Source organism: Patagioenas fasciata, chromosome 4 (genome assembly GCF_037038585.1).
Source record: "Patagioenas fasciata isolate bPatFas1 chromosome 4, bPatFas1.hap1, whole genome shotgun sequence".
NCBI lineage: Eukaryota > Metazoa > Chordata > Aves > Columbiformes > Columbidae > Patagioenas > Patagioenas fasciata.
Window position 1 is genome coordinate 75036786 of NC_092523.1, and position 13541 is coordinate 75050326.

The 13541-nt window shown below is 39.0% G+C and overlaps 2 protein-coding genes across 5 annotated transcripts in view; one reads left to right on the top strand and one right to left on the bottom strand.

The window, feature by feature from the left end:
• Nucleotides 1–2162: 2162 nt before the first annotated feature.
• On the top strand, nucleotides 2163–9058 carry GIMD1 (GIMAP family P-loop NTPase domain containing 1). Of its 2 annotated transcripts, none has more exons than XM_071808229.1 (3): nucleotides 2163–2283; nucleotides 4121–4404; nucleotides 4598–7772. In XM_071808229.1, the coding sequence occupies exons 2-3, from the start codon at nucleotides 4144–4146 to the stop codon at nucleotides 4817–4819; spliced, it is 483 nt and encodes a 160-aa protein (XP_071664330.1). In that variant the 5' UTR covers nucleotides 2163–2283; nucleotides 4121–4143; the 3' UTR covers nucleotides 4820–7772. The 2 variants fall into 2 exon arrangements, with proteins under 2 accessions (XP_071664330.1, XP_065692924.1); XM_065836852.2 differs by having other exon boundaries at nucleotides 2170–2283; nucleotides 4121–4536; nucleotides 7630–9058.
• Nucleotides 9059–9803: 745 nt separating this feature from the next.
• AIMP1 (aminoacyl tRNA synthetase complex interacting multifunctional protein 1) overlaps nucleotides 9804–13541 on the bottom strand; it is a 29472-nt gene continuing 25734 nt past the window's right edge. For all 3 annotated transcript variants that reach the window (XM_065836850.2, XM_065836849.2, XM_065836851.2), the window contains exon 7: nucleotides 9804–10058. In XM_065836850.2, coding sequence (XP_065692922.2) covers nucleotides 9892–10058 — 167 coding nt within the window. In that variant the 3' untranslated portion in view covers nucleotides 9804–9891. The remainder of the gene's footprint in view (nucleotides 10059–13541) is intronic.

Here is a 13541-nt window from a genome sequence, read left to right on the forward strand (position 1 = left end):
AGGACTCTTTCCACGTACTTTGAGGACCATAGGCAAGTGTCACATAAACCAGTTTGATTTTTTTCCCTGTCATATCCTCCCAGGAAGACAACTTCTTAAAATCCTCTGTCTGTGCCATTTTAGGACCTTCCAGATGTGTCCCAATTCAGCCTGTATTAGATTCAGAACACTAGAAAGAAATGCCTATTTTTGTGGTGAAGTTTGCCTAGCCAAGTTTTAGATATCATTTACACGGTGCTTTATTTACAGCACTTTTAACCTTGCCAGCACAAAAGCCCTGTTCTGCATCCAGTTGGGCAAGCAGCATTTCACATACAATACTCCTTCTAGGATTCTGGCTTTCTTGGTAGTCTAAATCCCTGTCCTTGCGCAGCTTAAATTATCTCCTTGGCAGGCTACCGGCTCAGCTGGAGGTGACTGTAAGGACATATACTGCCTCAGATGTCACAGGAGGTATTACAGCACATAGGAATAGTCCAATGAGAAGTACAGAGCTAGACTGTGACAATTTAACCAAAGTCAAGACCTATGGGCAAATTAAAGGAAGCATCTGGATTTTATCTTCACAATAGCCACAGTTTTGTGAGACTGACCTACCCTTTTGCTTTGCAAGTGAGTCACCCCCCATCCTGCCTTCTTTAAGCTTGTATCCACTAGCAAACAAAGAAACCTTGCTATACACTTTGCACATAAACATGCCTTGAGACACAAAAGCTGTGCACAGCATTGAGCTGCAAGGCTTTTCACAGTCAAAACTATTGGTAGTTTCCTCGGCTACACATACAATACAGGGAAATAATTCGTGTCTCACCTCTCATACAGTCAGGCTCAAGAGCAGGGACAGCAACTAATTTGTTTATAGGCTCTTAGAAACATACAGCAACAAAAGTATTATGCAGCTGTCTATAGCTGAGTAACACAAACGATTGACTCAATCACAATGAACGATGTGAATTTATGTGAGGAGCCTACAAAGGCATCACTAGCTCTTACCTTCGGCCAAAGCACCCGCTGTGGTTGTGGCACCACAGAGACAGACAACAGGCTTCTGGAGGAACTGCAGCCTCACTCCACTGCTGCAGCATAGAACAGCGCCGGAACTGCGGTACACCAACACCCACGGGATGACAATGTCCCCAGCGGAACCGCGGTACACCAACACCCACGGGATGACAATGTCCCCAGCGGAACCGCGGTACACCAACACCCACGGGATGACAATGTCCCCAGCGGAACCGCGGTACACCAACACCCACGGGATGACAATGTTCCCAGCAGGACTGGGTTCTAGAAAGCACCTTCCTCCTTTTCTCCCACTACAGCCAGCCTACATACCAGATCCTTGTTCTCACTGTCATGACATGTATATTAATACCCTCAGAGTGAGAGTGTGCCCTGACCCACTTGGGATTTACAGCCAGTGAAGTGGTTTATCTAAACCTCTCCTTGTGAACAGACAAGCAGGAAGAACTCAACTCGTCCATTCTATTACTAGAACCTCATCATTAAAACCAAGATTTGTATTTATTTTTCACTAAGGCACAGAAGCTCAAATCAGTTGGTTTGCCACTTGTGGGAAATGGACTAAAAACCAAGTGATTGGTCCTTTCTGGACAATCTCTTCATCCCCGGTTTTAACGCTACTATAGCACAGCAAAGAGTGACGCTTGCAAGAGAAACGTATCAACCTATGGAGCCAACAGCTAATGCACATGACTGGCAGCGGTGCAAGCCTTCAGTTTTGTTTCTGCTTCACAAATCATTTCCGTATTTTTTTAATCAATTTTTTCATTATTTTAATCCATTTTTGTTTGCCAAACAGCTTTTCATCTGCACATGGTTTCCACTGGGCTTTGAAATTATTGCAGTTATTAATTCATTGCAATAAGAAAACGTGCGCATTCTTTTCACATGCATATGAACACACGTTCAAGAACATGCAACACAAAGTAATCCCAGCACTGTCGTTATCACCCTCACATTTAACTGCTGATAGAACTCGAATAAATTTCAAAAATACCAACTTCATACAATCACTAAAGTGATTGCAAAAACTGTACCTATAACTAAGCCGCAAAAATTCAACAGTGCAAATTGATGACCAAACATATTAAATCGAATGAGGATTTATCAGTAACAGATTAACCAGATGAGTGTGTACGTAACAGTCTCAGCATGGTACGGTGCCCATGGCAGTTTCAAAGGTCACATACAAACTTTTTACACTGCACGAGTGGTTTATGAGTGAAGTCTGAATGAAAGAGGCATTTAAGGGAAAATAAGGTAAGCTACATAATATGAAATAAATTTTAGTATTTAACTGTAGACTGCTTACAGAAAAAAAAAAAAGCTAGATGATGACTTACAAAAGGAACGCGCAAATGTGTGTCCACCATATTATTGTGCTACAGAGAAAGAATACACTGCACGTGTAGACTGGTGGGTGTCATCAGTTATTCATTTCACGTCTTTTCTACAGGTATTCTTAAAAAAAGAAAAAAAGGAAAAGTAAATCGATCATTGGAAAATCCACAAAAACCTCATTGTGAATTCAGTGTTGTCTGTAACAAAATGATTATGTTAACAGCTCTTGCATGTTTGACTTTATGCTGAAGTTATTTCAAAAGATGGATTTTGGCACGGATTTAATATGAGGGAGAAAGCCTGAACTGCACATGCAAGAATCTAAATAAATTAACCACAGGAAACACCATTCTAAAATTAACCATGATCTCTCTGAGTACCTAAATATAGTATCTTAAAAAAAAGAAAGTCCTTCTGAAGTTCAGGTGTCACTGCTAACTTCAAATCAACTACTTATTTGCCAATATGGTTTTCCATCTAAAACACCTCTGCATTTATTTAATCAGCCAATATTCCTGTTAGACTATTAACATGCACTAAAGCCCCTTCAGATACTGGATGACAGAAAAGCACAAAGAGAATGAGAGGGCTTATTTTATGAGCAATTATAGTAACTAGCAACTATACTTAGCATCTCCCTTTGCCACCCACCAGCCTGTGCTTTTTCTTTTCCACCAATTGTGCCGTATGTCTAAAAGGCTGTACAGTGTACACTTCCAAAGTCTCGATTTCACATGGGGTTTGAGCCTGCAGCATTGGCTGTTACGGCTCTTCTTTTTTTCACTACAACACACTTCTTATATTTCCCTGTATCAGAAAGTCCTTTTGGATTACCATCTCTTTCGACTCCAGTGGCAGCTGATGAAAGGCATATTCTAAGATGTCCCCCGCTGTGAAAAAGTGCTCCTTGGAAAGCTACTTCTCCCTTACTATCCATTTTTTTCCTAAAAACAAGCAAACACTTACTTCCTGAAACACGGTCACTTAACAGCAGCACATATTTGTCACCATTCTCTTTTTCCTCCCCTAGTTTTCCTCCTTTTCATAACCTGCTCTCCCTACATGCCAATGCTGTTTTCCATGGTTATTTCCCAACTTCCCCCTTCCCTCCCTTCTCTGGTGCCTCCCCTTAGCTTACCTGCTTTGCTTTTTCCAGCTCTTTAGTTTCTGCCAGTGTAGGAGTGCAGCCTGTTGGGTTGCCCATGTACCTGTGACACCTTCTATGGGGTCTTGTTATTTCTCAGCAGCAGACTGGGAAGGACGGCAAAGATCCGTCCTTGGATCAGACAGAGGTATATGTGCTGTACTGAATGTCTGGCTACACCACACACTCCTTAAAACACTCCAGGCAAGGAAGGACAGTTGGAAGGGGCGAGTGTCACGAGGATGGAGCCAGGCTCTTCTCGGGGACAACCAGTGGTAAGACAAAGGGTAATGAGTGCAAACTGGAACACAGGAGATTCCTCTTAAATTTGAGAAGAAACGCCTTCTCAGTGAGGGTGACAGACATTGGACCAGGCTGCCCAGGGAGGCTGTAGATTCTCCTTCTCTGGAGACATTCAAACCCACCTGGACACCTTCCTGTGTAACCTCATCTGGGTGTTCCTGCTCCAGCAGGGGGATTGGACAGGATGAGCTTTCGAGGTCCCTTACAAACCCTGACATTCTGTCATTCTGTGAAGACATTGAATTTTGCGATTTTTGCTGGATTTAAGTTATCTGAAACAGCTGTTATTTGTTCTTCACTCGGTGACAGGTTTATGAACGAAAGCCTAGACAATGGCAGACAGTAACGAGATGACCATCAACCTTGTTGTCCTTGGAAGAACTCAGGCTGGCAAAAGCGCGGCAGGGAACAGCCTGCTGGGCAGCTCAGACTTCGAGAGTCGCCTGTCCCCAAGCTCTGTGACTACACGCTGCAGCCTTGGACGCAGCTGCCGCATTTTAGGGATTATACGAAGAAATGCCTGCGAGTTCTCTCTCCGCATTCGAGTACTTGACACTCCAAGCTACCCTCACAGTGGTCTGAGCAGAGAGCAGGTGAGAGACATGGTGAGATCAGCCCTGGCTCAGCACTTTGGGGAGGAAGGTCTGCATCTTGCTCTCTTGGTTTTGAGGGCTGACCTGCCTCTGTGTCCAGATGAAAGCCATCATGCGATTCAGTTCATCCAGGTAATGAATACAAAAATGAATAAATGTACATCTCTGTGCTAATGGCAACTCTTGTCTTCAGGTGACAGTAGCTGTGGAAGAGTTGACTGCAACAGCGAACTACAGAAGTGCAGCTGAAAATTTGAACACTGGGTCCCAGTTCAGCAGCCATTCACAACTCCACCACCATATCGCAGAATGTCTGGGATTGGATGGGATGTCAAAAGCTCATCCAGCCCAATCCCCCCACTGGAGCAGGAACACCCAGATGAGGTTACACAGGAAGGTGTCCAGGCGGGTTTGAATGTCTCCAGAGTAAGAGACTCCACAACCCCCCTGGGCAGCCTGGGCCAGTGTCTGTCACCCTCACTGAGGAGTTACTTCTCATATTTAAGTGGAAGCTCCTGTGTTCCAGTTTGTACCCATTACCCCTTGTCCTATCATTGGTTGTCACCGAGAAGAGCCTGGCTCCATCCTCATGACACTCACCCTTTACATATTTATAAGCATCAACGAAGTACCATCGCAGCATTTATCACACTGCAACCCAAGAAGCGAGAGGCAGTACTGCTCTCTTACGCAGGCTTGGCACAAGGGAATTTAGGAAACAAATTTCCCTATCAAAGTAAGCTTTTCTCTTTACAGTTAATGCTTTACCATGACAGATCTGGCTTGTTGAAGAGAAATGCTGTTTAAAGCAAGCAAAAGCCAGGTTACCTCACTCTCCTGTGCTCTGCATAGGACCAAAGCAAAGAGCCACGGGTTCAAAATCATGCAGCAAATCTGACTGGCTAGGGACAAGGATGTTCAACTTTGTCCTGCACTGTCACTGCTGTTGTATCTGTTCAAGAGAAAAATAACTAGGAAGTTGCCGTAAATTTTCTACAGCTAAGGAAAATTTCCAGCATAACTGAATTGAAACAAATATTTTCAACCTCCCAAGGGCAAATTTTTTTTTTGCAAGTAGGTAAGATATGTGGGGAGAGACACTCAAAATGCATGGCTTTCTTTTTAGTTAGAAACTTATTATTACCATGCATACATATTTTTGGGTAAAAAAAAAAAGGTCAGTGAACTGATATTCCTCAGTTTATCCATCTGATCAGATGAACCAGGTTTGTATGATTTATGAAGTAACGAAAGGTTTCAGTTATTTGCAAAGTCTGCACATCACATTTTGCATCTGTCTTACACTAATGAACTTTCTGAAAATTTTTAGGACTGGAAGGGACCTTCCTGCTCCATCAACTCTTATCTGCTGTAGCTGATATTCTATAAATATACAATATATATGTAGATAAAAATATGCTGATATATAAATATACGGATAGAAAAACAGCTTTCAAAATGTGTTTGATTTACCCTCTTGTTCTTTCTGATTACTCTCTATTGGTAGGTTACTCCTCACTTTTCTGGTAGTTTGAGAGTTGGTTGTCATTTCAAGACACTCTCACTCATTGTCAGTTTACATATACTTGTTTTCAGTGTTACTCTTCCTCCTAATACAGTTCTCCATCTCTCTATACTTCATGGTATTTCAGAGAAAGCAGTATTTACTCAAAATATTTTTACTCTAAATCAATGAAAAATCACCATGCTTCTAGTTTGAGACAGTTTTGGATCAAGTCCATACGGACATTAAAAGCTTAAGAGATGCTGCCATGCCTTTTCTCTTTAAATGGAGCTTTAAAGCTCCTACCTGAAAGGAAACGAAGGACATTTAAAAGTAATGAGAAAGCAAGACTTCTGTTTAATGATTACAACTGCCTCTTGGTTTATATAATGGTTGGCTTTTAAGTTATTTTCCCCTTAAGTGACCAGATGCTGTGATTTCACCAGCCAGAAAACAAACGGGGCAGGACAGCTGCCTGGGTGCTGGGAATATGAACAGTAAGAGTTACATTTCAATACGTCACTCCAAGAAGACACTGTTGTGAAGACTAATTTTAGCATCAGGAGTTTTCACAATAACCCTCTGCAAATTAGAGACCGCATATTGATGAAGATGGTGTATCAATAGAAGCCTAATGGCAATTAAATCTCTCTGGAGTATTTTTTTTAATTTCAGAAACACAGCCTAATGAATTCAGAGTAGCAGATACTGATCTCAGAACAAACATCAGCATTGACATTGAGTCCTCAGCAAACCAAGGCATTGTCCTCTCTCTCTAAAACTGACAACTAAACAATTCCTTAAACATCTCATGCCAAAATTTTGTGTGGGTTTAGGTTTATTTTCATCCCTAGTGTCTAAAACAGATTAATCGCTATCAATACATCAGGTTACGCTAATTCCCTGTTTATCTTGGCAGCAGAAAGATATTTTTTCAAGCAGTTTTACACATCTTGGTATTTAAGTTACAGAGTTAAGATCATTGCAAAGTGGACTTTATTACCAAAGTAGGCTTCTTCTCACACAGAGTAGTTAGCATGATTGCACTAAAGCTGTCATTTCATTTATATCTGTACATGAAAGCCCAATCTGTTTTTTGTATTATAATTTTCTGTACTCACTGGCAAAAAAGCAGCTTGTTTTCTGCATTGCCTCCATCAGATGAACCACAGCAGTTAAGCGCAATCTCCTTGGCCCATCACTTAGGTTCGTGCATTTATTTGTGTTTTTCCTGAATCATTAATAGTTCAGCTTTATGCGATAATGCTAGAATTGCAATTGGTGTTACATAGAAATTAGTCATTTATTTTTTTCAACACAAGGTGACTTGGCAATTAAAAAAAATTCAAAGAGCTATAAAAGGTGTAGAAATATGGATATGTGGAAACTACTGATGTAAACTACTTGCATATTACTTTTTTTTTTAATAACGTGTTACATGGCTAAACCACCATTTTTGCTTATTTACATAGACATTTTTTAACTGGAGAAATTTGGTTAACATTTGTAATAACAGAACTACCAGTACTGCACATACTTCCATGGAAAGTGGATATCAGTGTCTTAGAAGGTCAAAACCCCCAGAAATTTCAGATACTCAAACAGCATGAACTGGATTACTCCAGGAAAGGAACATATAAGTGGTCTGTTAATGCACAGGTATCTGAGGTGGGAGTGGGGAAAAGGAGCAAGAAAAGATGACTATTTGTTTCTCATTGCAGGAACTTCTGGGTCCCACCTGGAAAGATTTCACTGCAGTTCTACTTACACATGCAGACAAGGCAGAAGAGGCTGGATTCAGCGAGGAATCATACTTGCACAGCGCCTCAAGTACTCTGTTGTCACTTTTGAGCTCAGTACAGCATAAATACATTTTCCTAGACAACCAGAAGAGCATGATTAAAGAGGAAAGAGCTATTGTCTTAAGAAAGCTCTTGAATTTTATAAGAAAAAATAATTATCAAGTGCTTCTACCTAAACGCAGCAAGGAATAAAATTAGCTTTCAGGTGCTCATTTGTCTATTTTCTGTGGTAGGTAAAATTTAGCAGAAATAAAAGAGTAGAAGCCATCAACTGGAAAATTCCACATCCATACTTTCAACTGTGTGTTCAAAGGTATTTGGTGTCCCTTTAGATTACCAAACTACTTGCCTTTCATAGAGCATGTCATGCAACTGCATCCCAAGTCCTAGCTTCAATGACAAAATCAGAACAAGCTACTGCTCTAGATCATGCTCCTAATATATATGTAGTCATAAATGAGGTTGTGCACTACACCAGACTGTATATTGCAGTTCATACAGAACAGAGATCTGGAAGAAAAGAGAGGTAAAAGGAAAAAACCACATATGAGTTCAGAGTGCAAGGGAGCCTCTTTGCTCAGTTCTTCAAGCTTTCAGAAGTTCCTCTGAATCCCAAAGTTTATGAAGAGTTCCCAGTAGTAAAAGCTAAGATGTATCTACTGTTAAGTTGTTTCCTTACTTTGATTCAGGATTAGTTAGAATTGAGATTCTGAACTTCAAGAACTTTGTTTAATAAGACATTATTGGAAATGTAGTTTACAAGGCAGATAAAATAGCTCCCATGTGCTTAACGTTATCCAGCACATTTAAAAGAACTAATTACTATTGCTTATTCCCAGATGCATGAAAAATTAGCGGTTTACAGGCACATACAAAACTCATTCAAAAAATAAACCTGTTTATCTCTTCTTTTGTGCTTGTTCCTTTTAATTTTATATAATTTTCATTTTGTTTTCCCTCGCACTTTACTGGATGAAGTTCAAAACCTTCAAAATTCAGTGGCTAAATCTTTTTTTTTTTATTTCAGTGTTTAAAAAACCCACTTACTGTTCCAGTGGTTAGAAAGTAACCGGTTAATTAAATATTCTATGCCAAAATATCCAAAGTGTCTCTAAATAGTAACTTAAAAGGTTTATTGGAAATGGATCTAAAATAGTTATTTTCAGATTATTAAAATAGAGGAATTAAAAGAAGTAATTTGAGGCTATCACCAGAGCAACCACGACTACTTATACTACATTATTATGGAATAATTCTAATTGTAAAAACTGAAGAAGCTATATCTGTTAAAACCAAAGCATGTTTTGCATAAAATGTCATTCCATTAAAAAACAAACAAACAAACAAATCAACATTAAAACAAACAAACCAATAAATTTAATACCTGTTCAGGCACTGCAAACATATTTTTCTGGTAGTATTTGACTAACCCTGACAATCTATTTGTTATTGATTTTTTTCTTAGTACTATCTCTCATTTGGAAAGAAATATCTAGGTGGACTAGGTGAAGAACTATTTTAGCAAAGTCACAGCTTTCATCTTGTTAACATTATAACAGCTTAACCATGGGACACAGAAGTACATCCACTTGTGTATCTGGGGGCATGAAGGGCCATAGTTCAGCCTTCCCATTACAACTGTCTGCAGACTAATGAGACAACACAGCCAAGAACAAAGTTGCAGGGGCTTATCATATATCTGAAAACTGCTTGAAACAAGAGAAAACTATTAAAAGGTGGCTAGAAGAATGAAGATGACCATGATCTTCACTGACCAACCGCTAGTCCTGCACCTCTTGAAGTGCAGTGAGCACACCAGGAACATGGAAGAAGTTTATCCACATCACGATGCTCTTGCTCCATAGCTCCTCTAAACCTTTGAGCTGTCCAGAAAATACGCTTGCCTGCCTTTAGTTCTACCATGAACATGCCTTGGCAATTAAATCTTGAGCACTAAATGGTTAACGACTGTTGACAACACTTAACCTCAAGGACAGTAAGCACGGTGAATAAGTGAATGGCGAAAATGTTGGAGGCATAACACACTGTACCTCTGGAAGAGAAGTCAAACAAAAAAAGGTATTAGCCATGCATTTCAGAGGGGTAACATATTCATGTTTTTTATTCTAATTGCATTACTTTCCGTTTCAACATCTAAAAAAGCTTCTAATAGCCACTTATTTATTTAATGCCGCTGTTTGCCATGGTCTCTGCCCTGCAGACTCCTTTCCCTTTCACTTCAAACGGAACTCCTTTGTACGTAGCAACACACTGGTCATTGGTATGAAGATCAGGTTGGATTTGCTCCCACATCTTTTTCTTGGGATTAAGTTCCTTCTCAGGATCCCCTGTTTCAAAACAAAGAATAACATAATAGTACACAACACAGAAGGCAGAGCAAGATCTCTATGTACGTACACATCTGTCACATCGCTGCACAACTTTTAAGGGAAAAACACCATTACCTGTGATTCTCAAAATTAAAACTTGAATCGGAATTAGGGATTGTCTAGGAAATGTCTCCAGAGCCTCTTTCAAAAGGCTGATCTTTCAGGGTAAAAAAGGTTTAAGTACCAGACCACAAATACTGTCAAAAGGAAGAAATCAAACCATTGCTAGTTGTTGGTTTACAAAATTTACTACAGACCAAAAGGATTCCTAAGAATTAAGTAGATGTGGACCACAGTAATACACTACTCATCAAGACATAGGTTTGTTGGCATCTTATATTCAGGAATTAATGAATTTTATAAGCAATTAATATTAAATGAATTTGGCATGTGCCCTTACAGCTGAGAAATACTGAATTTAGATAAGAATAGCCCAAAATTGGGGTACAGACATATAATTTTAACCCCAAGTTTCTACACTGTTCTGCTGCTTTTTGTATTATTTGACGTCAAGCTCTGGTGTCTAAAATAACTGAAGCGTTAGAGTATTTCAGCAATTATGGCCTCAGTCTGTAAAAGCTTCAGTTCCCCGTTTCTATGTGTACACCATGATAAGCTACCTACCCCCCTACAAGTATTGACATTCTAACCGTATTAGCAAATCTGACTATTTAAGTACCTCTAATAACCACAAAATGCAGGTTTCTTCTAGTAGTGTTTTGAAATACTATTAACAAATTACAGAGAGTAGTGAAGTATTTCAGAGTCATATTTTTCCTGTTTTTAAACAGGCATGAAATGCAATGCATAGGAACAAAACAACTAAGCTAAAGCAGCCCTCTTGCTGTAAAGATTAATACTGAATAAACAGCTGCCTGCTGCCATAATTTAGATCTAGCAAGACAACCATTTCACTGTACAATTATTTTCTGTTCAAAGGTCGAGTAAATTTAATTTCTTAATCCTAGTATGATGCAGATTCTGTTAAAGGAAATCAAGAGATTTCATGAAGAAAGGGATTGAATCGTAATGCTGTTGGGTACTCTTGACCTCTTGTGTGTAACAAAGGAAGGACAAATAAAAACCCCACAAGGTTTGTTTTAGATATAATTAGAGCAAATTTAAATGCCGAAAAGAATGCCCTGCCATTTCCTTATTAACACACTATATAAGTATTTTTTTAGCTGCTTGGAGTGGCATATTGGCCCCATTCCACCCAAACTATTAAAATCTGAAGTTCCAGAAGAAGTAAGAAGCAAAAACCAAAACCTAGTAAACAGATCTCAAAGGACCCAGGAGCTCCTGAAGGAAAATGAAGAGCTCTCCAGCTGAGCTGAATGTCAAGTGCTCTCATCTTTACTACTCGCTGTCCCCAAAAGTTCAAGAAGAAAAACTACGAAGTCTACAGGATTTTATTGTAGGCATTTCTAGTAGCTGGCTGAAATTTGTTACCGCTTGGTGTATTCCTGACTGGCTGACCAACAGGTGGGGAAATGAACTACTCTCAGTCCAGCCTGCCTTCCTGTTTTTCTCTTTTAAAATGTTTTCAATGGTTGAATCTCTTCACATTCTCAATTACTGCAGAATTAAGTTACTTCTGCCTGCAGAAAGGTTTAACTTCTGTACATTCCACACACGTAACTGCGCAAGAGATGCTGGCCAGGCCAGATTTCTCTGTTAAGCAGGCGAGCCTTGCCAGAGCCAGATTCAATAACGCAGCAGAGTTAATTCACAACCACAGCACATTTAATATTTAAAATCAGTAATACCATTAATAATTTAAACATTTAGCACTAATCATGCATTTTCAGAAGAATAAAAATCCTGCTCAATGCTCAAGTTCATGAACAAAGACAGACTTGGATTTAGACCAAAGTGAATGCACACGAACTAATAAAATCATTAAAGAGAATGTTAAATGATCCATTGTGCATTTCCTTCCCGCTCCTCAAATATAAAAAGCAAGTGAATTATTTCAGTAAGAAAAAAACCTGATTCTTATTATAAAGAACACACTTTGGATATTAAGAAGTTCCTTTGGAATCCTGCGTCAAACTCCCTTGGGATCTGTGGTGAGCTCATATTAGATTAGCATAGGCACCGATTTTAAATACTACCAGAGCTTTAGGCTGTCCTCATTGCATTCCTTCTTCCCAGAAAATATTCTTTAGAAGGTTTTCTATAAATAAAATACATTTAAACTTGTAATGGCTTAATGAGCTTCCCACTCTCTCTATACAAAAAGAACCAAATAAGAGGACCCAATTTTTGTTAAACATGTCATTCAGTCTAGCAGTTAAAATATTACAAAGGAAGTAATTGTAATAAGCAAGAAACTTGTCCACTTCGTAACAGTTGGTCAACTATTGCAAGAATATATCTCAGCACAAGAAGGGGCAAAAAGATGTGGTAAAGTGTGACCTTAGAAAAACTTAACACCACTTAGCCCACTGTGGATTATAACTGTGAAATTGATGGAAAGCAACCACACACCAAAGCTTTCATTAAAGAAACCTGTTAAATACAGACTAACCACTGCAATTCAGTTTTAGCACTTTTTTTTTTTTTAAAGAATATTGCCAAAGTGTCAATTACACTGCTATTAGAAGTAAGGTCTCTCAATTAGCTGCAAAAACCCTGAGAGCTGTTGCTGTCTTATAGCAGAGACACCAGGTTGTTGAAAGCAATTTATGATTCAAACATCTTTTAGATCCATGTATTTGAATATAAAACGATGTTAAAGTTCCCCTAAGGGCAAAGATATAACAAAAGAGAACACTCCTTCAAACAACAGCATTCCTTATCAAATCACTCCTGTATGACACTCAAGACAGTTCTAGGAAAACTCAAGTAGCTGCAGAAAGAAGTTCAATTGATTTGAATCAAGATATCGTTTGTTTGCCTAAAATGTCCAAGCAAAATTAGCATGTATCTCATGAATATTCTGTATGGTGAGAGGATAGGCTTAAAGATAACTTGATTCCAAGCCGCTTGATAGACAGCTGTGTGCATTTTAGAATTGCTTTAGTGTTGCTGCTGCTGCTTCTGTTGCTTTCCAGGCTTTCAGACTTCAAACTAAAATAGAAAGGACAGCTGGGTCTTATTTGAATTTCAAGGACTCAAACTGAACACTGATTTATTGTAACTTGCGAAGTGCAAATACATTTGTCCATACATTTCAAAAGCAGATATGCTTATTGAGACTTAAAGAAAGTGGCTAATTTTATATTAAAGTAATATGCAACTTCTTCAAATTACAGTTATTTCCCTGTATTTTCCAATTTTTGGCAGGTAGTTACATATTTTCAACCCTTTATTTACACAATCTTTGCGTGCTAATAATAAAAAAGTTTGACTATAGTTAGTTCATAAAATTTCAACAAAAAATGTAACCGGCTTTAAAATACTGTTCTATCTGCTTCAACACTGAGGCCACCTTGG

What these genes read in the sequence shown, in the direction of transcription:
- GIMD1 (XM_065836852.2), top strand. Translation starts at nt 4,144, where the DNA reads ATGGCAGACAGTAACGAGATGACCATCAACCTTGTTGTCCTTGGAAGA. An exon ending in ATGCGATTCAGTTCATCCAG is followed by an intron (nt 4,537 to 7,629) that starts GTAATGAATACA and finishes TTCTCATTGCAG; the next exon opens with GAACTTCTGGGTCCCACCTG.